This window comes from Crocodylus porosus, unplaced genomic scaffold (assembly GCF_001723895.1).
Source record: "Crocodylus porosus isolate Cpor-Errol unplaced genomic scaffold, CroPor_comp1, whole genome shotgun sequence".
NCBI classification, from domain to species: domain Eukaryota; kingdom Metazoa; phylum Chordata; order Crocodylia; family Crocodylidae; genus Crocodylus; species Crocodylus porosus.
In genome coordinates, this window is record NW_017728907.1 from 63,566,222 (window position 1) to 63,593,866 (window position 27,645).

At 41.1% G+C, this 27,645-nt stretch overlaps 1 protein-coding gene across 2 annotated transcripts; it reads left to right on the forward strand.

The window, feature by feature from the left end:
* The first annotated feature begins 647 nt into the window (after positions 1-647).
* Positions 648-25,121, forward strand: SRSF11 (serine and arginine rich splicing factor 11). Of its 2 annotated transcripts, none has more exons than XM_019531615.1 (13): positions 648-751; positions 879-1,028; positions 5,898-6,031; positions 9,944-10,053; positions 11,639-11,731; positions 13,970-14,019; positions 15,987-16,114; positions 18,114-18,195; positions 19,636-19,767; positions 20,136-20,225; positions 21,326-21,421; positions 22,866-23,004; positions 23,113-25,121. In XM_019531615.1, the coding sequence occupies exons 2-13, from the start codon at positions 901-903 to the stop codon at positions 23,308-23,310; spliced, it is 1,380 nt and encodes a 459-aa protein (XP_019387160.1). In that variant the 5' UTR covers positions 648-751; positions 879-900; the 3' UTR covers positions 23,311-25,121. The 2 variants fall into 2 exon arrangements, with proteins under 2 accessions (XP_019387160.1, XP_019387162.1); XM_019531617.1 differs by having other exon boundaries at positions 649-751; positions 23,116-25,121.
* The last annotated feature ends 2,524 nt before the right edge of the window (positions 25,122-27,645 follow it).

Here is a 27,645-nt window from a genome sequence, read left to right on the forward strand (position 1 = left end):
AGAAGCCTGGCTCTAACTACACGCTTGAGAAGAGCACCAGACATCTGCAAGGAGCTTCAGATCCTTGTTAATAAAGGTTTTACTTTAAGTTATTTAAGCAATACTCTAATAAATGCCGGCCCCAGGCCAGGGACCGAATCCTACTTCCACGGGAGACTAAAGGCCTGTCCCCACTTGTTGGCTTTTGGGGCCTGCAGTGGAAACAAGGCCGGCCCACAGTTAAGGTTTATTTTTTGCGCCACCTGGACAAGGAAAACCTCTTAGCACCCACCCAGCCCGCTGAGGCGCGTCAGGGGCCGGGGCTGCGTAGCGCAGGGGGCTCAAGCCGGTGCAGTGCCGCCCAGCGCCCTGAGGCTCCAGCCTATCCCCGTGCCGAAGGCGGCATACACTAGGCCTAACCACGCGCTCTGCGGCTAGGGCTGCGCAGGCCTCAGGGCCGGGCCCGCGCAGGCGCGAACGCTGTTTCCCCTGGAACCGCCCGCTTGTCTTGTCCCTCGCAGAGGGCACCGGCACTGCGCATGCGCAAAGCCCCGCCGCCGCACGCAAACCAGCCGACCGCGCAGGCGCAACAGCTCCGAGGCCAGTCCCCCGGGGCAGACGCAGACACGGCGCTTGCGCCCCGGCGAGCGCTACGTGCGAACGTAGAATTCGCGCAGGATGTGAGCCTGCGCAGGGCCAGCGGGGCTGCGTCTCGCGCCTGCGCAGAGCGCGGCCGTGGGGGCTTGTGGGATACTGCGGCCCAGGCAGGCTGGTGAGGCAGGCGGCAGTTGCTAGTCGGCGGCGGGCGTTTTTGTGCGCGGGGCCCGGGGCCGCGGCCGGCGGGAAGCGGCCAGAGGCTGCCCGGTCCCTAACGCGCCCCCCCCCCGATGTGTTTATAGCGGTGGAGCGGGCGGCAGCGCGATGGCTTCGAGCAGCGGCACCGACGTGATCCAGGTCACCAACGTCTCCCCCAGCGCCAGTTCCGAGCAGATGCGGACGCTCTTTGGCTTCTTGGGCAAGATCGAGGAGCTTCGCCTCTTCCCCCCCGAGTGAGTGCTGCCGGCGTCCCGCGAAACGCGGCTCCTCCCCTCCGGGCCTGCGGCAGATGGCTCCCCCGCGGCCCCCCCTCCTCCCGGAGGGGCCGTGGCCCGCCCCCTTCCACTCCCGCGCCGCCCTGGGCCCGGCCTCCTTCGCGCGCCCTGGCCCGGTCTTCTTTCCGGGCCCGGCCTGGAGGGGGCGCCCCGACCCCCGGCGTGTGCGCGGCTGTTTCCTGCTCGCGGCTTTCACAAGGGGCCGGCGGCTCCCAAGCGCACTCTGCCTCGAGCCTGTCTCGGCCCGCGTCCTGGCCGCCCTGCTAGAGGGACCATGAGAAGCAGCAGGGCAGGTGGGAGCGAGCCGGCAGACGGTGTTTTGCATTGTTAAGAGAGTGAGGCCTGTCTCCACCTCCAGCCCACCCAGTCACAGCCACTGGGGCCCCTTCCCGCGGGATAGTGGCCCCGGGGGGTTCGTTTGCTGAGGTGTTGAGCTTGGATCCAGCTGGGAGAGAACCGGCCCTTAGGAAACCCCATTGCAGCTTCTCCTGAAACATCTGAGCCCAGAGGCTGTGAGGGGCCTGCAGCTTGGGTGCTTGCCCTGTCTCAAATAGTGCCACCAGATAGAAATTCAGTTGCTGATTTTCAGCATGAAAAAGCAGGCCCTGGTGCCTTCACTGAGTAGGTGTCAGTCGCATTTGATCGAGGAGAAGTAGAAGCGGAAGTTAGCGAGAGGTTAGGATGTTTCAAGTAATGATGCATTCATGGGGAGCATGGGTACTCCCCGCGTGCAACATCTGTGTCAGTGTGTAAGAAGCAAGCGATGTCGTTTGACAGACTGCCATGATGTCGATTCTTGTCTTACCAGTTTCTTTTGCTGAGCTTCAAATTGTTATTAAAAATAAAGATGCCTTTGCATGAAAAACTTTGTTCTTTCATACTCCTGCCCCCCATACTCCCCCCCCCCCATTCACTTCCCCCATATGAAAAAGAAAATCCTCCCATACTGTTTGGATGTGAATTCACATATTCAACACTATCCTGCTTTTAGTGTTTGCTTTGTACTGGGTATTTTGTATTGAAATTTGGAGTATCAAAGAAGACAGAATGGGCTCGTAATTGGAGTGGATAAACACTTTTTATGATTTGTGAGTATTTAAAATGTTGATAGCTGAGGAAGAATCACTTAGATGCCATAGACCTTCATTTTTTCCTCCAGGAAGGCCAGAAACACCTTTTAGTACATTTAACTTGTATAAAAGTCCTAACAGTCTGTTGCTGTGTTTAATGACTATTGGGCACTCAATTTTATCTTTACATTTTCTGTGTATGTGGGGAAACGGTGTCACTACTGTACAGATGCAACCAGGGCAGGTTGAGTGATTTGCCAAAATTCTGCTCAGTGCCTTAGAGCCCCTGACAGTAATTGCTATGCTATGGGACAGGGGTTGTCTACCAGGGGTATACATACCCCTGGGAGTACTTAGACTGCTCCTAGGGGGTACATGCAGGTGGGTGGGGATGGAGTGCCACCACCCCCGGGAGCAGGACCAGGGCGGGGCTAGGGCAGCAGTGCCCCTCTGCAAGGAGGGGAAGCTTGCACATGGTGGCTGCTGCCGCTGCCGCCACACACCAACCTGGTGAGCTCTGCCCTGCAGAGGGGCACCACTGCCCTCGCCCAGCCCTGTCCTGGGAGGTGGCAGCTTACCTACATGCTGTCCCCGACTCCCTGCTCCATGTTTGGCCACATGGTCCCCACCCCAGGGTGTTTGGCCATGCTAGCCCCTACCTCCGCATGCTCGGTATCCAGCTGCCGGGGGTACTTAGATTAAAAAAAGGTTGAAAACCCCTGCTATGGGATATAACCCTTGATATACGTCATGATTTCTTCTGAATGCTTTCTCTTATGGATATGTATTGCCATTCACAGTCATAAAGCACCATGAGGCCAAATCAGGGTTACAAAGTTTTAATTTTTTTTAACCTTTTGGAATAGAATTAAGAGTTGCAATACCAACATTTTAAGATTAGATTTTGCAGGGAACTACCTTTCTCCCTCCCTCCCAATACATTTTATGCTCCCTCTCCAAGTTCCTAGTCCCTGCTAGTTGCCGGTCACAGTCTGCTTCACTGAGCTAATTCTTCACTCTTTTGTCTCACCTTATACAATTTTCCTTCATCCCCCCTCCCTCTCCATTTACATGTGTGCACATGCATTTTGGCACTTCATCAGGCTGTCTCCTTGCTCAGCCATCTACTTGTGTTCAGTTTCCCTTTCTCACCAGCTGCTTGTGTCCTTGCTTCATTTCAGGAAGATGTTAGTCCCAATTACAGGAGACATGGAGTCCAAAGGAGAGACAAACACCTGGCTTTTGGTGTGAGGCTTAGCTTTTCACTCGGTTTTTGAGGGTTACCTTAAGTCTAAAAGGGATCAGAACCACAGTTTTAGAGCTTCTCAAATAAAGCCTCTTTGCCCTGTCAGACTCTCCTGAAGAGAGAACAGTTTAGTCACAAAAAGTTATTAGACTGGGTTACACTTGGTTTTATTTTAACAGGTAGATTGATTTAACTAAGTCAATTTATATAATGGCATAAACCACCAAGTGGAAGGTCTTGATTTAAATGATCTTAGGAGGGCTTGGACTAAATAAAGCCAAGGTCTCTTTGAACCTTAACTTTCTATGATACTGTCTGTTGTAATCAAAGCTTTTATTTGTACTTCAGTTCTTTTTTAAAGAGAGACTCATTCTCATTGGTTAATTTAACCACTAAAATGCACTGTTTTACAGTTAAATAGAAACGTTATGCCAGGATTTAGTGCACTGTCTTGCTACATAGTGGGGGTACCTTACCCATAGGCATTTATTTAAGCAATGGTGTAACTTGTTATTTTCAGATTCTTATTAATTTTATTTAGTATGCTATATATAGATCCATTTGTTTTTGTTAAATAACTATTAAGTTGGTAATTTAAATTTAATTAAATGTAATAGCATGTAAAATATGTTAACAAATAAAACAGCCTTAAACTATGGTGCATCATAGAGTGAGGTCCTGATCCTTGTGATGACTTCAATCTTTTGCACCCAACAGTATCTTTTGCACCCTGGATCTCCTAGAACCTCAGACCATTAATACAGGATGCATCCAGTTGTCAGGCTCTGTATGTTATTGAGCCTGATTTCAGAAGTTAGATGTACTCCTGATTCTGTCGTACAGAAATACACATAATGCATGTAGACTAAACATTTTGACAGATGTTTAGGTTAACATTCCGGATTCAGGACATTTAAATGAATGTTTTGTGAGATTATAGTTGGCTTAGAGCTTTTATATTAAATGTCATTTAATTTTAATTTAATTTTATCAGTTTTATTTTAAAAACTAAAATAATTATAACTTAAATAGCAAACTTCATTTTAAATATATATATTTTTTATAAACTCAGTACTTTAATATGGTTCATGCTGATTGAGAGATGCTGTGACTTAACACTGCAAAATACAATTTGTCTGCCCAAGTATACAACTCATAGTATCTTACAAAAATGTTAAGGTCCCTAATGAGAGCTCTATAGATCTCATAATGTGGCCAAGAAGTGAAAAAAAACCCCACTATCAGTATGTGTGAATTTTGACATATGTGAAGTAAATTTGGAATTATACTAGTAAGTTTTTGAATTAACAGTTGTTGTATAAGTATAATAAAATCTGCTCAGCAGCCAGTACAGCTTTTCTAATACGGAAACTTGAACTATTTCGTATTTCTTTTAAAGACATGTATATCACAAAACAATAAAGAATATTTTGTATACCTGGATCTTGCTTCATATCATAAGAGGAAATTATCAGAAATATATTGCATAGGACTACGCATGCTGGAGCCTTCAAATGCATCAAATTGCATTACTATTCTTAGTGATATATTCTTTCTGTCTCTGATAGTAACGGTTATATTCTTGAGTCTGATGGTCTTTGGCTTTTATGTTTACAGTAATCGGGGGTTAGGTGGAACAATCAAACCCTGTTAAGCTAATATTAAATTCAGTTGTGTGTGTGTTGCTTGACAAAAGGTTACCTTGTTCTCCACTTATTTTAAAGAGAGCTCTGATTGAAAGCCTAGCTGGCTTGTATTCAACCCAGAGAGAAGCACCTTGAAGAACCAGTCTTACTACTGTTTCTGGACATTCATATAGTGGTAGTTCTTTGCCATGCTACCTGTTAAACTCTGGCCATTGACTGTGCCTTATGTACGTAGGTTTTTGCTGTAAACCATATTTCGTTCAGTTTGAAGGCTTGGCCACAGCAACACATTCTACGTGGGCCTTGAAACTTCTAGCTCATATGAGAGCTGATTTTCCTTGGTGTAAACTGAGAAGAATCTTATCTTTGTTCCCTGTTGTAAACAATCTGCTAATTAACTTCTGATCAAAATATGCTTCTTATAAAATTGTGTGGCCTGTATCTTAAGTATCTTGAGATCTTGTATCAAGGAAGAGAGTACTGGGAATACTAGTATCTTGTACTAGCAGGAGAGTACTTTGATTCATATGTCCAGACACGATATTCTGTATTGGATCTCTGCCTCTGGAATTCCATACTGATGCATGCTAATTAATTTTTGGATGTGGTCTGCTACCAACATCCTGCTTCTGAATCTTGTTGTGATTCATTTAGTATAAGTTTATCTTCAGTTACTATAATTCACAGCAGAAGATACAAAACTGAAATCCCTATTACAGTTTTTATGTTTATAGGTTTAAACCTACTCTGTAGTTGAACACAATTTTTTAGTCCTAAGTTCAGTGAATGGATAAAAACAACAACATTCTGCAAATGAATTTGCTTTTGTTAACTTTATATCTAACACATTTCTTTCTTTTTTTAGTGATTCTCCTTTGCCTGTCTCATCACGTGTCTGTTTTGTAAAGTTCCATGATCCTGACTCGGCAGTTGTGGCCCAGCATCTGACAAACACTGTATTCGTTGACAGAGCGTTGATAGTCGTACCATATGCAGAAGGTTTGTGAATTGTTTAATGGCCTATGAAGCCGTCATATGATGGCATTTTTACTTCAGTATAATTCTGCAGAGTGAGGTTTAGTAGCATGCAAAACATCTGAGTTTTATTAACATTTTGAAACCCCTGGTATACTGTCATTAGCCTCTGCATTAAAGGAACCCTATTTTTAGTAACAGTGGAAGCTGGAATATTTGTCTCAATATTTTCTATAAGAAATATCTTAATTTTAGATATTTAAGCAGAATTATCTGTAAATTATACTCTTGATTCATTTAAGACATCTTCACCATAATTTAAAATACTTGTTTGTGTAAGAAACTTTGTCTGAAAGATGACTGATTCAGCACTTGCACTTTTACATAATCTCTTCATGAGAGTTTTCTCTTTTGAGAGTGAATGGGAAAGTGGATTAGCAGGGGGTTTTTTGCAATGTCCTGATCCTTCATTTAGTTGAGAGAATCTCTGAAGAAACCCTCACCCTCACTCTAAATTCCAGTATACCAGGGGTTTGAATGATTGTGCTATAAACTGAAAGTGAGATCTTCCAAAAGGTGCCAAATGGGCACTGGGTGTTAGATTTATTATTCCATGTTTTCTTGTTCAGCCTTGCTATACTTGATAGAATTTCACTAAATAATAAATTCTTCTCTCTGTTATTTGTGTGTGTGATTTTTGTAGTGGAGAAGGCAAATGCAAAGCCCTTCCAGATGACTGAAAAACAGTGGGTCCTCTGCAGCTACAGGGGATTCTAGACATTAACTAAAGGCCAGCAAGCACTCAAGTCCCCAAGTGTTTTCCTGGTGTAATCACTTGTTAACTCCATTTTCTTTTTTTCTTTTTTCTTTTTTTATCTTTTTTATATTTTTAGGGTGTTACAGTAACTTGAAAGGCAATGAACAGGGGTTTTGGAACTTACCTTAATGTGCTGAGAAGAGAACACTTCTTACAGAAGTCTTATTAAACTCTTCTAGATTTACTTCAGAAGTAATTTATTTCAGATATGCTGTTTCTTGATCTACTTTAAAAATAATTAATTTTCTCAAGTCTCATTAATACAGTAGCATCTCTGCAATTTAAGTCAGATTATAGTAGTAAACCTTATGGTCTGTGGTCAGATCTTTGTCAAAGCAGCGTAATTTTAGTGGCTCTCTAATGAGGGCAGAATAACAGTTTTGGCTTACAAATAAAATTATAAAGAAATTAAGCACGTAAGTCTTAATTATTGATTTCTGAATTTGCAACATGACCTGTACTTTAGTTATTTTGCAGTGTACAGAATACCTTCCGAAAGTTGTAGCCTATTTGCTATAGTAAGCAGTAGAGTTAAAAAAAAAAAAAAAATGCAGATTCCTTTAAACTACTAAATTAAAGCGTGCTGTCCATTTGTATTGGTAGCATTTAAATATTCTGTGGGGCCCCCTATTTAAGATGGTTAAACTGCCGCACGTTACTGCTAAGTAATGTGATTTTTCTCTAATTTTATTAGTATAACTTTTTGTCCATTGTGCTTGATGGTGGATAAACCTAGCACATGCCCCATAGTTCCAGATCAGAGCGTGCTACAGATGCTATGATGCAAGTCTCGCATACACTAATATATTAGGGGGCCTAATTTTATAAAGGAGTTTCTTGTAGGCTGAGCAGCAGTTTGTAGCTCTTGTACTGTTCTTTGCCTAATGATATGGTGTATCACAATAGCCTGCTCTTCTCTACTTAAACATGTCCTTTATTTTTTTGCATTTGTACCTCTGTAGAATATAGTCTTAATTCTCCCAATGCTTAGGGTTCCAATTGAATGAGATATTTAAGCACAGAATAACAAGGTGCTTAAAATCAGTGAGATTGCTCATGAGCTTTAGACACGCTTAAGTACTGTGCTGAACTGGGACCCTTTAATTCTTGTTGTGATATTCTCTATTAATGTTCCCTTTTACTAAAGAAAATGTTAATTATTGCCCTGAACATATGATAGTCCCCTCTATCGCAAGCACACACCAACTTTAGCATGTATGGGCGTTTCATGTTGGCTGTTGCTCTGTGTAAAGTCTACGGTAAGGTTTAGAATCAATTGTAATTATCACTGTGATATTCCTAGTTTTGAAGGACCTTTAAAAATTAAAGGTGGCTGTGGGGGGTTATTTAGGTTCTTTGGTTAATGTTTGTTTCTTTTGTCTGTTTCTTTTTCTTTCACTTCTACACATTCATGCAGTATTTCATGGTTCTAACAAAGCAGCAGTAAAAAAAAACTCTTGACGCATGAAAATTAACTGGTGAGGGGCCTCATTGCTTTTTTTTTTTTAAATTGTAGTTTTATATATTCTAAATATTTTTAAAACTTAGAGGATCAAATGCATGATTTTTTTAATGAATGCAGATCTTCTATGAGGTGTCTCGAGATAAGTCTGAGAGGATTTGTGTTTAGATACCAGAAATGTTGTAGTCTCAATAAATTGAAATGTTTAGATATAATTTATATCCTCCGAGACATAATTTTGCATGCAAAATTACCCCATAATCTCTGTAGGTATGTTAATATATTACTGCATTGATGCCCTTTATCTAAATGACCTTTTTCCCCCCCTCTCCCTCCACAACTTTTGGTATCTAAATTGATGACAGCTCAAATGACCAAGCAAGATAACAGTGCTGTGTATTATACATTTGTTTATATTATCGGCACTTCTCAGTATAGGTGGAAGGAACCATTACCTTTATTTAACAGTGGTTTTTCTTTTTTGTTGTTGTGTTTTACAGTTCTTTTCCCTGGTTCAGCCTGAACTATATACCAGGCCCTGCTGAAAATACCACCCAACAGTTTTCTTCTGCAGCTTATCCAGTTTCTCTTAAGTGCCCTGTACATATTGTATGTTTTATGATGAGATGCAGTTTCTTAATATGTATTACAGAAACACTACTGGTATTTGCAAATATATAGTAAAATTGTATTATTGAACTCTCATTTGGGGGCTTGGGCACATTAACAGATTAATCCATCTGTATAGGGCTTTTGCTGTTGGATAGAATACAAATTATCCACATAAATACTTGTTTCATAGTAGGACCCTTAAGATTTGTTCTATATGCAGAATAGGTAGTAAACTCAGACACTTGTCTAAGTTGGCTACAAGAGTTTGGGCTGGAAGTTTCTTCTGAAATGACAGTATGTAGTAGCAACCTTGGTACAGTAAACATGGCACATATTGGAACATATGCATTTTACTGCACAGGTAAGGAATGTGCCACAATGTACTGTATTATACACATCCACCCACATATACACAGCGTGTATTTGAAGATCTGCAGAGACTTTCATGTTCATTTGATGAGTCAGCAAAAGCCCTACGCTTGATTCAGCAAAATATTTCCTTACCTTCTCTTAATTTTTACAAAATTTGTGTGGTAGGTGTAAAAGAAATCATAGTGAACTGTACCATATTATTAACCCCTAAATCAAACTTTTTTTGTCTTGTGTATCTTGATTTTTCTGTGTGCTTTATAGTGAAGCAGCCGACACGAGTCGTTGTTCATAAAACAGCTTTTGAAAGTTGAGAGCACACCCCTGGAGAACCGACTGTGCTTGCTTACGTTTGGTTCATGACTTAAAAATCGAGTACAGGTGATGAAATCTTGGCAGTGTTAACAAAAAAGTAGTGTGTATTGTGCTATTTTTTGCTCTAGAAACTTAACCATTTGTAGAGAAAAAGGAACAGTCAAATTTTCACACATTGAAGTTTCATTCTGACATAAAATTTAATGATAAATATTAATAGACATCAAGCTTTGTATTTTAGCCAACATAAGTACTTTCAACAAACTCAGGTGGTCTATCAGGGAGACATTTTCTGGGTGTATTTGTGTATTTTCTGACCATGAGATAGAATGCATTCTAATGCAAGGCTGTTTCTCTGCAGGAGTTATTCCTGATGAGACTAAGGCTTTGTCTCTCTTGGCACCAGCTAATGCTGTGGCAGGTCTGCTGCCTGGAGGTGGACTCCTGCCTACTCCCAACCCACTTTCTCAGGTAGGTTTTCATATTAGATTTAAGTGATACAAATGCTATATATATCTATAGTCTGCCAGACCTTAACAGCATTTATGCACATACATCTGTCTGCTCCAACGTGCCACACTCGATTAATCGAGTCTGCTCTGCATGCGCGCTTGATGCATTTTACCATTTATACAATGCATGCTCCAAAACACTGGGCACTTTTAAAAGCGGTGCTGCTGTGCAAACATGTGTACAGATGCCCTAACTTACTTGGCTGATACTTTCTTGGCTTAATAGATATAGCTTGCAAGAAGAAAATCGGCCGTGTGCTTAATTAAGTGACATAGTGATTTAGTTATAAATATTTATCTCCAGTGCTTTCAGTCATCTACCACATTGAACAGTGTGGTGTTAGAGTGACAAGCTTCTAGGCAGAAGACATTATTATTTTTTTTATCATTCTCATAATGCTTCCAGTACAGTTTCTGATAACCTGTATAAAAGCTTTAATTTCTAGCCGTGGAGAGCATGTGCTTGGTGCCAAACTATTCTAATGCTCTTATTAGAATATTGCAGCAATTTCTCAGTTTTACATCTCTTTACGTTAAAACGATCAAATCTCTTAGGGGAGAGAATTGACTGTAGGTACAATTATCACTTGAAGGATTCATTTCTTCCAGCACAGTCTGAAATGTACTAAAACTTTTTCCACAGTAAAGCATAAGTATGTATACAGGCATCACTGGAAAGTGTAGTGGTGCCTAACTCCTTTAGATTCCTTTTTAAATCCATACCACCCAAGCTGCTATTGCCTTTTAGTAGGACTTGGGTATCTTAACTCTATCATGCTCCTTTAAAATTTGAGTTTATCTTTTCATAGAATAATATTTAGAGATTTAAGTGCATGCATGTGTATGTGGTTATTTTAAGCTGGGGTTAAGGCACATACTTGGACAGGGAATACATTTACTGAGTATGTTATGTCATAGGTCCTTGTTTCATTAAAAAGAGAATTTTTTTGTCTCTTTTTTAAATTGATTTTTACTTCTAAAATTGCTGCAAATTGTTGGATATAGGGTGTGAGGTTGTTGCATGGCAGCTACATGATTGTTCACTAAACTGTAATCCCTCACTGGTCAAAACCTGCTGACAAGATGCATTTATGGAACCTTGTATTGAGAATGAAGAATGAAGAGGAAAGAAATGTCACTTAGCAGTGCTTACTATGAATTGTTTTAACTTTTAAATATAAACTACTCGCTTGGAAATCAATATTAAAAAGTTATTAAAACACTACAGTAAAATTTCAGAGTAACTTTCTGGCATAGATTGTCACCTTTTAAATGTTTTCAAATATAATAGACAAGGCTTTACTTGATTTCCCCCTCCCATTCCCAGGGGGGACTGGAGGAAATAATTTCTTTTGGGATACCTAGAATAGAAACTTTGATATTTCTCATTTTGCAAATTTATGTTTAAAAAAAACACAGGGTGCTCTTAGTCAACTTCTTGTGAAAGAATTTGCCATATATGGAGTCCTGTATTGAGTTTTAGTTAAGAATCCGTATAACATCTTGGATGATAGATGTTAATTCTAGCATTGTGTATGTTACAGATTGGTGCTGTTCCTTTAGCTGCTTTGGGAGCTCCTGCTCTTGATCCTGCCCTAGCTGCACTTGGTCTTCCTGGAGCAAACTTAAACTCTCAGGTATAAAATTCACCGTTTTATTTAATGTCTCTGGCGGACTTAGGATATCATCATCGTGGAATACCTCCAATATTCACTGTTGTGTTAAGTCACTGAGTCAAGATTTGGACTAATCACATGTGCTGAATAGGTGATACAAAAACATTGCTATACCAAGAGACCATTGAAGGCTTAGAGCACAGTCTTCAAATGGTGTATAACACTGGTCAAGAACCTTTTCAGGCTGCAGACTAGAATGTGACCCAGTTTGGGTTGAGCCAAGTTCTGGGACCCAGCTCCAGCCAGGTCTTTTTCCTGTGGTGGGCTGGGGAGAATAAATGTCACCAAAGCCACATGTTCACAGGCCAAGCTGAATGGCTGTGTGGTCCAGATCTGGCCTGTACGGTATAGGTCGCTATGCAACATTGAGCTAGCTCTACTAGACTTTGTGTCAGATGATAAATTAATGGGGGAAAATAATGAAAAAATATTTCATTGGTAGAACAGCACAAACATGTTCTGAACTTAATAACATTCTATCCAAGGGTTACAGATGGCTTTCTAAATCCATAGATTTGGAAAGATCATGCAGGTTTCTGATGATACTGTAGAGTTTCTCAAACAGTGCTTTTATGGAAATGGGTGGGAAAATTCATAAATAATCATCCTGAGTAACACTTTCATAATGGATGTTATGTTGACTCAATGTGTCATGACTGTCAGCTTGTATGCTAGAGCAGTTCTGCGTGCTGGTGGGCTCACAGACAGCCCATGTGTGCTGGATCCAGCATGCAAGGCCTGTCTGGCATACTGTATTATACCCCTCATGCAGCATATGCCCTATACTAGGTGCAAATGAATTCGATAACCCTGATTTAGACAGTTTCATTGTGTGCTGTCTTTAGGTCTTACAACAAAAATGAATATGTTGATCATAATTACATATTTTTACCAACAGAAATTGAACCATTGTAACTATACAGTAGTAAAATATAACTTTGAAGCCGTTTTTCTTTCTGGTGGCTTATGAGGCTGATGGCAATGCAGCTTGTACAGTTGGTCAGTTCAGGAAGCATTACCTATGGGAGTGAAGTAGAAAGTCTGTTAATATGCTAAGTCTAGCAAGCAGCCTTAAGTACAGGTTTGTGTGAACTGGATTTTTTCTAAGAACAGAAAAGTCTTAATTTCTAGATTAGTTGGTACACTACCAAAACAGTTCTCTTCTCATTCCTTGCTCTAAGTATGTCTTAGAGATATCTGTGCTAGATCAGTGTCTTATTAAGCCATAAGGACATAATTTATAGACACTATGAATGGTTGTGAAAAGTGTCTTGATTCCTTCCTGGAAAGATGCTAATAAGCGTATGGACATTAATTTTTAAAGCACTATAAAGTGCTTTACAAAAATAGACTTAAGGGGGTAGACAGATGTTTTAAACCATGGATGGAAAGCTACAAAAATCATCTCGGAGGCATGCTCTCCAGCCAGGGGGCTGCTGTTTTGGTCTCCCTACCCCCAGGGAAACCTCTCAGTGAAATCTTCCTGCTGCTGCTGTCACTAGAGGAACAGAAGATTTTCCAGCTAATCCAGCAGGAGCTGTGGCAGTGGGCCTTGCAAGAACCTGGGGCACCTTGTGGCTGCTGCCATTAGCAACAGGTGGTGTGCCCCCTCAGTGGTGGTGCCAGTGGCACCTGTTCCTGCTAGTGCTGCTGCTGCAAGAACACTGGCAACAGGTTAGAGGAGGCAGAGAGAGTGAGTGGAGGACTGGGGCGTTGGAGGACCAAGGAAACTCCCTGTAGTACTACGTGCAGCTAGACAAGCATTGCATATGGGGCTGCAAAAGGACTTAGTACTATAGACAGTTCTTTTTGCAAGAGGAACGCTTGTTGCAAATCTGCCATTTTGGTTGTACTACAGTCTACAGATGGTATGCATGTCTGTCCACTAGTTTTTGATAGCGCTACAAATGTTTTTGTGGCATCCACTTCATTTCTGGCACTAATGTTCTAACTGGCATGTTAAAAGGAAAGCACTTAAGGGTTATATGGTCTTTCTGGAGAAACGGCTACCTTCTGAGAAGGAACAGTCAGCATATATTGCTGAAACAAGGATTTCAAAACGGAATGAGGGCATATTAATGCCTGAGGTTTTTTTCAGCCATAAGCACTTCATGTTCTTGCTTGTTCTATGTGTATTCGAGCATGTTTAGAATGCATACTTCTTGAGCATGCTTCTAAATGTGGTTTTATATTTTTCAGTCTCTTGCAGCAGATCAGCTACTAAAACTTATGAGCACAGTGGATCCAAAGTAAGTTTACTAATATTATTGGTAATATATTAAGAATACTGGCATCTTCAACTTGTTATAATGCAGTACACTTAATCTTGGATTATCATCTTATATTACTTGGTATTTACCCCATTTCTTAGGTCTAGCCAAGTAGTTAGATAAATTGTCTTTGTACAAAGCCTACAACAGAGGTTTTGTCTGAGAATGAGGTACAGCAAGGGGGCTCATCTTGTCTAATGTATTTGTGGTAGAAAATTCAGTTTGGAAAGAAGCTGGGAGTGACTAAGGTTTTGATATTGCTAAATTTGAGAAATAGTCTAGAATCAGTAGATTGATGATATTTATCAAATCTTTCTAGAAAAGAGAAATCACATGCACAAGTATTTTAATGGTGAGCAACTGGTTTAGTAGCACTACTGTAAAAAAGGATCTGGGGAGTATATATCATCCCTTTTCTGGACTCTCCAGGGATAAGAAATCTGGAAAATGTACCTGTTAAGAAAATTTGAAGGAATTCTGGGTTTATTTCATATAAAGAAGAGAAGGGTAGAAGTCATGAAGAGTCTTCTATTTATGTAAGAAGTTGCTATAAAGAGGACAGTGATCCGTTGCTGTATGTGTCCACTGAGGGCAAGTAGGAATTTGTGTTCAATTTTGCAGCAGAGATTTAGGTTAGATATTAGATCTTTCAGACTATTTTTATAGTTAAACACTAAAACAGGCTACATAGAGAAGTTTTGGAATTTTCTTCAATGGAAGTTTTTAGGGACATATTACACAAATGTTTTTCAGGCACAGTTTTAGAGCGTAGGGACCGAGTTACGTGACTTGGGTAAGTAGGGGTGGGAGATACCGCCATATTTTTACGAGTCTCCAATCTAATTTCTAAGAACAAGATGCTAACATGGAGGTTTTCCTTAAATGAGTGACACACTTCATATTTGTTTACTGTGTCCTCTGAGGAATTACCCTTTCACTTGTTCAACCTCAAGACCCCTATTACTTTTGCAAAAATACATCAAGTGACATTAGAAATGGGAGTCTGCTCAAAATAGCACTTGGAACCTTTTGCTGTTTGCACATTGGTGTAATAAATGCTCAAGTAAGATGCCTTGTACCTGTGGCAGCACATAGCAGGTTTCAGAATCTACTGTATATCAGTGCTCCTTTAGCGAGAACTTGCAGGATGTGGGGCCTATGATATAGCTATACCAGTATGGCAATGAGTACCATATTGTCTTGCATACACACACTCCAGAATAAAATACACACCTTGTTTTTGAAAGAATGAAGAAGAAAAGATGGCTGCATAGAACCATGACAGAGCCTAATCTTCAGCTGACTTACCCTTCTTTTCCTGCTTAACTAAAGCTGAAACCCTAGCCATTACTGAAGACTAGTCTATGTGGGTAGATCTGTGATTTTGAAAAGAGCTAAATAGTCTCCAGAGCCGTGAGATAGGAGACCAGGAGTAGTTAGTAGACAGCAAGATGGCCTTAAGAAAGGCTAGTTTGATTAGTGGAACATCAAAACTTACCAAGGAATGATGATTGTTAACACCTTGAAGTGAAGAACAGTGAGTCATTACATCAGTTGACTTCCTCAGCTGCCTGAATAGTAATGCAACAGCTGCTGCAGTGTGGAGCAGGAATCAAAGCAGAGTGCTTCTGTCCTGGCCAGAAAATTGGCTTCCCCACTTGATACATGCACCCCAGTTTTTGGAGGGAGCTGCTTTTTGAGGGGAAAAGTACATGTGGTATGCGAAACAATACAGCATATGTCACATAGACTCATAAGGTGGGCACGGTACTTTGTTTCTGAGCAGCAGGGAGACCCAGAGGGAGATTGACTTTCAGTTGAGATTCCTTCTAAGACACTTAAACCAGTGGTTTGGGTAGGCTGCAAACTGACTGGTTCGTGCTATAGTTTTATATTCAACAATAGTGAATTTTGAAATTTTATTTTAACATAATGACTTGTTCTAGGTTGAACCATGTAGCTGCAGGTCTTGTCTCGCCAAGCCTGAAATCAGATACCTCCAGTAAAGAAATAGAGGAAGCTATGAAAAGAGTACGTGAAGCACAGTCACTCATTTCTGCTGCTATAGAGCCAGGTAATTGAACTTTTGAAAGTGAAATTAGTGTATTGTAATTAAACACAATTTTTGGCAACATAATAGATAAAGATGTATAATGTGCAAAATAAGTTAATACTTCGTTGTTTATGAATTAATTTTTACTGTATAGTATTTTTATTTTCCTGTAGAAAAAAAAAATACATCATTGACTCACCAGATGTTCAGCTAAAGTACACTTCTTATTCTAGGCCAGTGGTGTTCAGTCTCTGGCCCCATGCTCTAGTTTCCATGTGTGGGGTTTGTCCACCTGTGCAGTCTGGTGCATGGGCTGCCACAACATCTGGACTGTGGCAGCCCCCCGTTAGTCTTGAGATTTTGTAGTGGAGCGGTGGTGGCAGCAATAATCGACTGGGAGTAATCAATGGGGTGTAATTGTTTTAAATCACTGGTCAGGAAACCTCAATTTAATCACTGTTTTCTACAAAAAGTGCATTCTTGTTGTTTCATGATAATCTTCATTAAAATATTCTCAGACAGGGTCTCTTACAGCCTGGCAAGCCTCCTGCCATAATAGGTGTCCCTTCTACCATACTGTTCCTTCACTAGATCTCAAATCAGTGGAAGGGCTACACTCAAACTTATCCCTCAAGACTTCTGGAATAGTCTGCTGAAAATGTTTCTCTTTTGTTTCTACTGCCTTTCCCTCCTTGCTTTTATCTCCAGACTCCTCCTCCTCCTTGCCCAGATCTACTCCACCCCCAGCAATCCTCTATTCATTTAACTTGAAACTTTGCACTTTTAGAGAGAGGTAAGGGCTTTACTGTGTGTACGCAAACTTGTAAGACAACAGGGCTCATGCGTAGGTAATTGGGTGTGTTATCTTTTATCTCTCATCTCCATGTACTGCTGTTAACAAGGATGTTACCTCTGGAGAGAGAAATCCACAGTTTGAGAACTGAAACTAAGTATCACAGAGTTTCTTAATGGGATCTTCTAGACTGAGCACTGAGTCCCATTGGGCTCAGTGGTGTTCTTTAATCTTTACTAATCTATAGAGGAGCCTCTGGGAACCCCATAAGATTGGGCCCCTAACATAGTACATGGCCTGTTGTGACCTATTTATAAAACTTTTCTAAATAGGTTACATGAATATATTGTCTCAAATATACTGTGTATAATTAGAAATTATAGTCCCTATTCCATGATGAAATCTTTGAGCTTTAACATATTTTAAATTAAAAATATCTTTATATAAGGGTTTATTTTTTTAAAAATGCATCTTAAAAATACAAAAAAATACAACTAAATAAAAAAAAAAATCTTATTTAAATAAAAATCCGTTTTTTAAAATTGTTTATTTTTATCCATCCTGGTAATTAACACTGCTACTGCTCCCCCACCACCAAATTTCTTGGCCTGTAGACCAAAAGTTGAGTACCACTCTTTTAGGTTGGTTGATTGAACACTGGTAGACCAAGCTCAAGAACAAACAGGAGTAAGTTATGCACGTTTTGGAAATAACTTATGTTTTGAAGATGAGCTCTATTACCAGTTTTTGCTGAAAACATCAGGTGCTTCCAAGAATATCGACTCTGGTCTTATTAATTGTTGGGGTCTTTCACTGTAGGGACTCCCTTAAAGGAGTCAAAAATGGCATTGAGAGGTTTCCTAGCCTCAGTTGAATTAGGAAGGATGATAAAACTTTGATATCAAAGTTTTTTTTTCTTTCAACACTGGTATCAATGTAACTTGAATCTTCATTAGTTTGATGAAAAATCACATTGCCAAATAAGGTTTCATGTTACAACTGTGTTAGTTATTTGCTAGTTTTCCAGTAACATGGTCTGAGAACCAGAATGACAGACCCAAATTTCTACTATAAAGAGATAAGAACAAATAAACAAAAAATAGCAACCTGGTAGGCTTTCCCTTTCTTTGTCTTGTCAGCATCGTTTTTTTTTTCTCTTATGAATCTCCTTGAAAACTAACAGCTTTATTTTGGGTTTGCATTAACATTTTTCCATTTTAACACTAGATAAAAAAGATGAAAAACGAAGGCATTCAAGATCACGATCACGATCGCGGAGGAGGAGAACTCCATCTTCTTCAAGACACAGGTTAAATTGCTTGATAATGTAAACTAGTCAAACTGTCTGAAATAATTCCAGTTACCTTTAAAAACTACGCTTGCCTCATACAGAGAAGGGCAGGAGGAATGAAGGTTGATAATTGGTCCATGTGGGGTATGTGAGTAAGCCCAACTTCTGTAGCAAGATAGGAACCTGAGTTGGAAAATGACTTTGTAGAACAGACTCAGACTGTATTGAGCATAAGGAGCTGCATGGGTATCTTCCAAAAGCTGCATAGAGTTGCCAGCTGACATGTGGTTCCAAGCAAATGAATCTGGTTTCTGGCAATGCAACTCAAACGCAATGAATCTTGATGTTTTTATTCACTATCTTGAGTCCTTTATATTGCAGAGTTCTGATGCTTTAAATCTGCCCTCTCTTTCATTTTTACTTTAATATTCCAGTGATCCTGGTCATCACTTGTCTAGATTTTTGCATTCCCTTTCTATAGGGCCCATATTTTCAAAGTCCAGCACTGAGAAGTTGGAAGTTCTGTAACAATGTACTTTTGAGATGGGAAATACTCTTTTAAAGCATGTATGCTGATACTATTTCTGATTCAACAGTGGCATGTGTATAATTTGGAGTAGATAATCCTCTACCCCCCACCCCCCGCCACTCCAAAAGCAAAACTTTAATAAAAGCATTAGTCTTCCATTTGGCTTCACTCCAGACACTTGCACTGAATGCTGTTTCATGGCATTTAGTTTAGAACGTCTTCAAAAAAAAAAAAACAACAAACCTCTGAAAATGTTTTTCAGTTAATCTGATGTAAGGCTGGAATATTTCAGGTGTCTGACAAAAAATCCTTGCATCGTCCCATAAAACAGGAACATGTGGTTGCTACATATATTTGGCCTCCAGACTGACCTTGTACCAAAATAGTCGCTCTAGTGCCTCTCCAAATTACTCCATCTCTTCATACTGCTTCACTGTTTCCATAAATTTTCTGCATTAAGTGTCTGAAGTGCATTGCTGCTGCTTGTCTTTGACAGTCTGCCAGCGTACCTGGAACACATGAACAAGTACTATTCCTCCACTTCCTCCCCCATGGCTTTTGATTCTGTATCTGTTTCTTCTGTATTGCTATTATGTCTCCTGCAGTACGTGACCAGCAGTCACTTGCTCATTTTCAGATTATTCCTCAAACCTTTGTGGTCTGTCAGTGTTTTTCAGCCACCATAGGAAAGCTTGCTTACTAAATCAAATAATGCCATCCAGTTTGAAGTATCTGTTGCTTATGCACCTCGTACAGTTGTGACACCATTTTTTTCCTGTTACTCATCTCAGAAATAGCATTAACCATACATGCTGTATCATCTGAACATTTTGTTGCACATGGCATCAGTATTTGACAAATAGCTTCTAAATAGTATGTCTTGGGTCAAATCTACATTTGTAATTCTGCGGTCAATGTACTGTTACTAGACGATCAAGAAGCCGATCGAGGAGGAGGTCCCATTCAAAGTCAAGAAGCAGGCGGCGATCTAAAAGTCCAAGACGGAGGAGGTCTCATTCGAGAGAGAGAAGCAGAAAATCTAGGAGCACATCCAAAACCAGGTAATGCCCTCATGAAACCTCTGAATGTAAAAAGAACATGAAATTAGTTTAGCAAAAGAAAATCAGCTGCTTGGGAATATTTGATGACCTTGTTACTAATTGAGCCCTGCAAGTTAGCAGTCTGAACTCTGATAGTTACTTACATGATGAGGTAGAATGAACTTGCTAACTCCTATACCCTGTTAATTTTGTATGAAATCTGCTTTTTCCTATAAATGCCCAATGTTTAGCACCTAAAGAAACATGACTTAATTTTCATAGGGGATAAGCAGCTCCTATTGGTTTAAGTGCAAAATATGGATGCATTTCACACTTGAAAATCGTAAAAGCTGTGAGATTTTGAAAATCTTTATTTCATTCACTTAAAGGGATAAAAAGAAGGAAGAGAAAGAAAAGAAACGTTCTAAAACTCCACCAAAAAGTTACAGCACAACAAGACGATCTAGAAGCACAAGCAGGTATAGTAATTTGTCTTCCTTAGTTCTGTTTCTAGTCTAAGATATAATGGTATTGCTGCACAAAGTGTTATCAGTGTGGTTTAGGGCAGTGTGTAATGATGCTGAGCCTCTCAAAGTGGGGAGATTACTCATTTGCTAGGGAGCATTGCTATAAATTGTGAAATAGCACTTCAGCTAGGCTTACAAAGGTGCTTACAGAAACTGCAGTGAAACTAGACCCTTTTCAATCTAACTTGCAGCTCCCATTTAAAAGTAGTATCCAGTGGGAGGAGAATCAGTCTTGTGCCAGACCCTTGATAAGAGCAACTCTCTGGTGACCCTGGCTCTGGCATCTCTGTGGTTTTTCAGACATGAATTTTAGCATGAATAAGACTGAGCAAGACTGCTGGACTTGGAAAGGTTGAGAACCCAGGTTCTTAGCTTTGTTGTGATTGCTTGAAATGGGAGATTCACTTATTTTGGCCACCTCCAAAGGAAAAAATATTGTTTCAAATAAGCTCTTTTTAAAGTATATCAGCACAATGATCCCATTCTTTTCTCTACTATATGATGCACTTAATTTTTCCCTTAAACTTATTTGAAGTTACAACTTTAACTCTGAAAATAGATTCCTGCTCTTTGCGTGGCAAAATGGATATTGAGCCTTTCAGGCCTTCTGGGTTATTTTCAATGTATAAGATGAACTAGCTTTTGTGAGACTCTTTAAAATGCTTCTAGAGCTCATTACTTGTGTTTACAAGTCAAAACTGTTTTCCAGTTGAGCAGAAACTCTACCTGTTAGCTGAAAATCAAGCTCTTTTATCTGACTCCTGTTACATTACCTTCAATAGTCTGTAATAGGATCTTAGCTGAAAATGTATTTAATGACAGGGCAGATGAACATAATGCAGCTTGCCCTTCGTATCCATAGCTGCCTTGTCTTTATAGTGCTCTTAATCACAAACGCTACTTCACAGTAAAACAAGCAGACATCTCTGTAGAGCAGTGCTCCTTTAGAGTCCAGATAAGTGCCTGTATAAACATTCTCCATAGAAATGCTGTAGTTTATTAGAGTTTTAACGTTGCTATGTTTTGGGCCACTTCCTCTTTAATGCCTATAGAGAAAGACGGCGCAGAAGAAGCAGAAGTGGAACAAGATCGCCTAAAAAGCCAAGGTCCCCTAAAAGAAAACCATCCCGATCTCCATCTCCAAGAAGGTCAGTGTGCCTGAAAGCCCCTGAATTTAATGTCTCTATCTCTCTCTTTCAAAGGTATGTCTGGGGAATAAATGCTGCATGCTTGTAATTCTTGAAGAGCAGTAGCAGATGTAGTTATAGGTAGTCCAGTTTAGGGAATTTCTTGGATTTTACCATAGCTTCTGTGAGAGATTTATTTATTATTTATGTATTAGATTGGTTTATCTGAAACTAGCAAGTGGAGTGTGGGGGGTGTTGCTTTTTGCAAATAAGCTTTCGCTCAGTCCCACTTGGAAAATTTCCATACGCATGAGGTGGTTAGCATTGGGATCAGAGAACAGTAAAAAATGGTTCGATGTCTAGTTGGTAGCTGGTATCAAGTGGAGTACCCCAGGGGTTGGTCCTGGGGCCGTTTTTGTTCAATGTCTTCATCAACGACCTGGAAGATGGCATAGAGTGCACCTTCAGCAAGCCCACAGATGACACCAAGCTGGGAGGAGTAGTAGATATACTGGAGAGTAGGACTAAGATTCAGAGTGACCTTGACAAACTGGAGGATTGGGCTAAAAGGAATTTCATGAGGTTCAGCAAGGACAAGTGCAAAGTTCTGCACTGAGGAAAGAACAATCCCATGTACTGGTACAGGCTGGGGCTGACTGGCTGGGCAGCAGCTCTGCAAAAAAGGACCTGGGGGTGACAGTGGACAATAAGCTAGCTGAGTATGAGCCAGCAGTGTGCCCTTGCTGCCAAGAAAGCTAACGGCATACTGGGCTGCATTGGTAGGTATGTTGCCAGTAGGTCAAGGGAAGTAATTATTCCCCTCTATTCAGCACTGGTGAGGCCACATCTGGAGTACTGTGTTCAGTTTTGGGCCCCCCACTACAGAAAGGATGTGGACAAATTGGAGAGAGTCCAGCGGAGGGCGACAAAAATGGTGAGAAGGCTGGGGCACATGACTTATGAGGAAAGACTGAGGGAACTGGGCTTATTTAGTTTAACAAAGAGAACACCAGGAGGGTTCTTAACACCAGCCTTCAACTACCTGAAGCAGGGTTCACAAGAGGATGGAGCTAAATAGTTTTCAGTGGTGGCAGATGACAGAACAAAAAGCAATGGTCTCAATTTGCATCAAGAGAAATTTAGGTTAGATATTAGGAAGGATTTTCTCACTAGGAGGGTAGTAAAACACTGAAACAGAGAGGTGGTGGAAGCTCCATCCTTGGAAATTTTTCAAACCCGGCTAGACAAAGCTTTGGTGGGGTTGATCTAGTTGGGGATGGTCCTGCTTTAAGCCGGGGGTGGGACTAGATGTGACCTCCTGAGGTCCCTTCCAACCCTAACTTTCTAAAATTCTGTGATTGCAGTTGTGTTTTTGAAGTATAAGTTTAGATTACAGTGAAAGTCTTCACTTGAATTTTAGCTATATGCTCATATTTCTCAATCTCTTAATGTATTCTTGTCCTAGACATAAAAAGGAAAAGAAGAAGGATAAAGAAAAAGAGAGAAGCCGAGATGAGAGAGAACGGTCAACAAGCAAGAAAAAAAAAAGCAAAGACAAAGAGAAGGATCGAGAAAGAAAGTCTGAGAGTGACAAAGATGTAAAGGTATGCTTAAAGTATGGCTTGGCTATGCTGCCTCTATTTAACACAGTATTGAACTTTGCTTAAGAATCTTGAGGCACGTTTTACTTTCTTTTTTTCATCTCTGCAAAGCAGGTTACAAGGGATTATGATGAAGAAGAACAAGGATATGACAGCGAGAAAGAAAAAAAAGAGGAAAAAAAAGTGGCAGAATCTGCTTCCCCCAAAATCAAAGAGTCTCCAGTGGATAAAGGAAGTGGAGATGGAACAAGAGAATCCAAAGTAAATGGGGATGATCATCATGAAGAGGACATGGATATGAGTGACTGAATGTTGCCTTTGCTGTGAATGCAGCTGCAGACGTGCATCAGTGTCATTCCTGTGTGATTCTTTTATGCTGTACTTGTTTAATCCTAAATTTAGATGTATACAGCTCTAAACTATCAATGGTTGTAAAGCTCCTGATATTAATTTACATCAAAAGCTTTATAGAAAGTGGTCCATGGGTAACCATTCTTGTATGGCCAAATGGGATTGGGTAGCCAAGTGGTTCTTACTAACTTGGTACTGTTTCAGGCAAAAGTGAAAAGCTGCATGCATCTACAGCAGGCATGGATTTTTTATGTTGTATGATCTCCTTTAGTAAATCAGCTCACTTATGATAGTGTTTCTAGAGTTTGATTCATTGCAGTAATAGAGCAGTATAGGGAATGCACTGACTGCATGTTAATTGTGGCAGAAACATCCTAAATGTTCTAAAAATCCTACGATATATGATGGATCTACTAAAGGTCTTAAGTGTGACTACACAAAAAAGATTGTTACATCTGGAAATAAGCATTCTGATCTAGGTAGATGATCTTTTTTGGCCATTTGGCTGAACGTTTTGTGTGGGTTTTGTTTGGCTTCGACAAGGTTAAAATGCACTAACCTTTTTGATGGCTTTTTTACCCAAACCCATCGTGGGCAGTGAAGAGTAGCATACTTCAGTGGTTCCTAACTTTTCCTTCTCTTAAGCCGGGGAAGGTAAAATTTCCTGATGTAGGAATGCAGAATCTCCACCTGCCTAGTGTCCAGTCATTAGAGGTTGCTTTGTGCAATTTTCATAACCCAGTTTTTTACTTTAGGTTTTACTTGTTCATGAGCTAAACACATGCAGAAAGGTAGTGCATTTTAAAATTGACCTTTGTATGCTTTTAAAAGCAAGTCTACTTGATAATGTACTTTTTACTTGATCTCAAGTTGTATAAACTAATAAATTTTGTGTTTACTGTCACTGCAGTAGTAATCTTATGCACACAGTGATTCCATGTTATGCAAAGTAGTTAGGCAAGCTGTTTTCTTAGTTACAGAAGTTTTTGGAGCTATTACTTTTGTGCAGGTAAAAACAAAAGTAGGCTACAGTCTGTGCCATGTTGATGTACAGTTTCTGAAATTGTTTTACAAGACTTTGATAATAAAACCCTGAAACTTATGCTCATGTTCCTGTAAAACTGTACTTGTATTTATTTACACCACTGAATGTATGAAATTACCTCATTTATTGAGTTGACCTTCCCCCCTCACTCACCTACTTCAACGGGATCATAGTTTAAAGTCATTCTTTATAACTGGTGTACAAGCAGTGAAGAAAACTGTTAAGCCTATTTCAATGCAGCATGTATCTTATTTTATTTTACCTTAATTGTGGATGAAGGGAATACGCCTAAATGGGACCCTAGAGTATCATAGGATAAGTACTTAAAATATGTATTTGTAAAAAAATTGTATTTTCATTGAAATATAAACATTTTCATCTTTTATCTTCTCCAGAATGGTAATGGAAGACTAGCAGAAACAGTAAGGAGAGGAGAGCTTTGAGTATCTGCTATACAACTCTAAAAGCTAACCTATTAAAGAGTCTGTGATGCAACAACTTGCTGGTTTTAAATGAGTAGGTTTTCTAACTGAAACTAAAACCTGGTGCTTGTAATTTGAGTCTAAGTCTAACCACAATTGTTCTTAAACTGTCATTTTCCTGCAGGAATTTTGAAGTGGGAATTGCCATTTAGATATGCAGTGTCATTTTTAGAATTTGTAGAAATGTAACTTTTTAAAAACTGTTTTCAGTATTTTCTCAATACAGAGAGGTCTATGTCATACCATTGACTCTCCTAGCCTCTTTTTTAGTGAAGTGAAAAAATGATAATCCTAGTAACAGAGATGAAATGTGCAATGTGTAGTTGTGTTTCCATGGATGAGTACCTTGTGCAATCTGACCGGATTCTGTTTTGGAAGTACCTGGAGCACTGTACATAGAGCAAGACAACTTGATATTTGGATTCTTTTAATCCAAAGGATACATGTCATATAGTTACCTGCTTCTGCATTTAGCTAGCAGTGGGAATGCAAAGGGGAGACCATTGGTAATGCACCAAGATTGTCACATACTCTATGAATGTACACAGCCTTTGCATCCCAGTTTTCTGGAAAATAAGGAAAAATCTTACTTTTCTACTGTTTTGTAATGTAATGCAGTTTTGAGTAGATGGGGGAAGTGAGGAGCCTGTCCTCAGATGTAGAGCAACTGGAATCTGCATAGCTTACTGTTAAGCAGGTGTAGCGTAGTTGGTGTTTTGTACACATATCTAGTAATATGGGCCTGATATGTATGAAAGTATAGTGGTAAAGTATATACAAAAAGAGGCACCTTACAAAAGAAGCTTATATGTTGCTACTTCCTAAGTCAGTTTTTTGATCTGAGATTTGAATACTGTACATTTTAGTCCATGAGCTCCAACAATCAAATGCCTCCATAATTGCTGTTTGGAAGTCGGCATGTGGTAAACCTGTGCCAACCCATTCCATATTGCTATTTTCAGTAGATTAGAAAAAAGGAAATGTCAACTTCTAAATATCGGTTCATTTCTATGGAAAGCAGTGGTTGTGGGGGTGGTGTAGTCAAGTTCTCCCTGCCATGAACAGCCCTCCACCCACTCCCTGCCTTTCACTGCCCCCAGTCTCTGCATCTCTTCCTCCTGGTGCTGCCTCTTCCCCCCTCCCCAACAAACTTCCCACAATCTCCGCTTTACCTCCCCTTCTCCTGACACTTCCTGTCCGACACTACTCAGGCTCTGTTCCTTCCTGAAGCACATCATGTGGAAGCTTAGCCCTTGCTGGGCTAAACAGCAGTATCAGTGCTACTAATTAGCCAGAGGATGGAGTTTCCCTGTACTTGCCCAGGAGGGAATCTAGCCACAGTTAAGTTGCACCTGACCAGCAAAGCAGGGACAAGAAGCTGCTCAGTGGGTGTGACTAGCCCCAAGCCAGGCTCCAGGTCAGAGCTGCAGCAGCTACCTGCACCCACTCACCCCTGTACTTTGTATGCAAGTCTAAGGGGCTTCCTCCTCCCCCCCCCCATGCTGACTTGAGGGGGGAAAAACAGTATTTGAGTACATTTTGGTAATATGGAAAAGGTAAAATGTGTAGTCTTACTTTTTGCTGCTTTAAAGCAGCAGATTCGGAGGGACAGTGATTCGATTTGGTGATTTGAGTCACTGTCCCCATTTGATTTGGCCAAATGAGAGTTGAAGGCTTGGGACCAATTCAGAGATTTGGCCATAGACTGAACAGGCAGCAGTCCTCAACCATGCTGGACAGAGCTGCCTCCAGCTGGTACGTCTGATGTGGGCAGGCGGGAAGGAAGGGGTGGGGGGGGTGCAGATCAGCACCCCCACAGGGTGGGATTGAGGGTGGAACAAGCTGCTCAGCTCAGGCAGGGGGGCCCAGGACTTGGGGAAGGGGGCCTGGGAGGTCAGGGGAGTGGGCATGTGCTTCCAGATCTGTGCGGGGTGGGCTGAGCAGGGCTATGCTCCAAACGGGCAGCAGAAGGTGCTGGGAGCAGGGGTTTTGTCCTGCTGCTGCTTGTCCAGCTGCGGGGGGGAAGAGGGGGATGCACAATGCAGGCATGTCTCACTCCCAAGTGGAAGGTGCTGGGAGCAGGGGCTGTATCCTCCTACTGCTCACCCAGCCAGGGTGGGGAGGCGCAGGATGGTGCCACTGCAGTGCCGCAGATAAGCGGCACACAGTAGTGGAAGCTATTCCTGCCTCCTTGCACCTGGACAAGCCCCAGCTTCACCCTGGCTGGGCAATCGGTGGCAGGGCACGGTGGTGGGCACATGCACCTGGATCAGGGAGGGGCCAGTGGCAGGGGCTATGGGAAATTTTAGGGTGGCTGCAGCCCCCCAGCACCTGCCTGCTCCACCACGCTCTGCAGGGCAGGTGGACCCAGGGCTGCGGCTGGAGCTAGCGTCCTGGAGTGCAGCCCAGCCCAGCCTGCCCTGTGCAGAGCTGGGGGCCCATGCCTGCTCTCGTGCCTTACTGGACTAGGTGTGTGGCAGCATGCAGTGGCAACAGCCTCCCTCCCCAAGTCCTGCAGCTCCCCCACCCTGGCTGGGAAGCTTATCCCAGCCCCAATCCTTCCCTCGCTATGGGGTCATTGATCTGCCTTCCCTGCTCTGCCCAGCACAACAGACTTACCAGCTGGAGGCAACTGTTCAGCATGGTTGAGGACTGCTGCCTGTTTAGTTTACGGCCAAATAGTTTCATAGTTTCATAGTAGCTAGAGTCGGAAGGGACCTAGGTAGATCATCTAGTCCGACCCCCTGCCTTGGCAGGAAAGAGCAC

What these genes read in the sequence shown, in the direction of transcription:
- SRSF11 (XM_019531615.1), top strand. Translation starts at nt 901, where the DNA reads ATGGCTTCGAGCAGCGGCACCGACGTGATCCAGGTCACCAACGTCTCC. An exon ending in CGATCTAGAAGCACAAGCAG is followed by an intron (nt 20,226 to 21,325) that starts GTATAGTAATTT and finishes TAATGCCTATAG; the next exon opens with AGAAAGACGGCGCAGAAGAA. An exon ending in AGAGTGACAAAGATGTAAAG is followed by an intron (nt 23,005 to 23,112) that starts GTATGCTTAAAG and finishes ATCTCTGCAAAG; the next exon opens with CAGGTTACAAGGGATTATGA.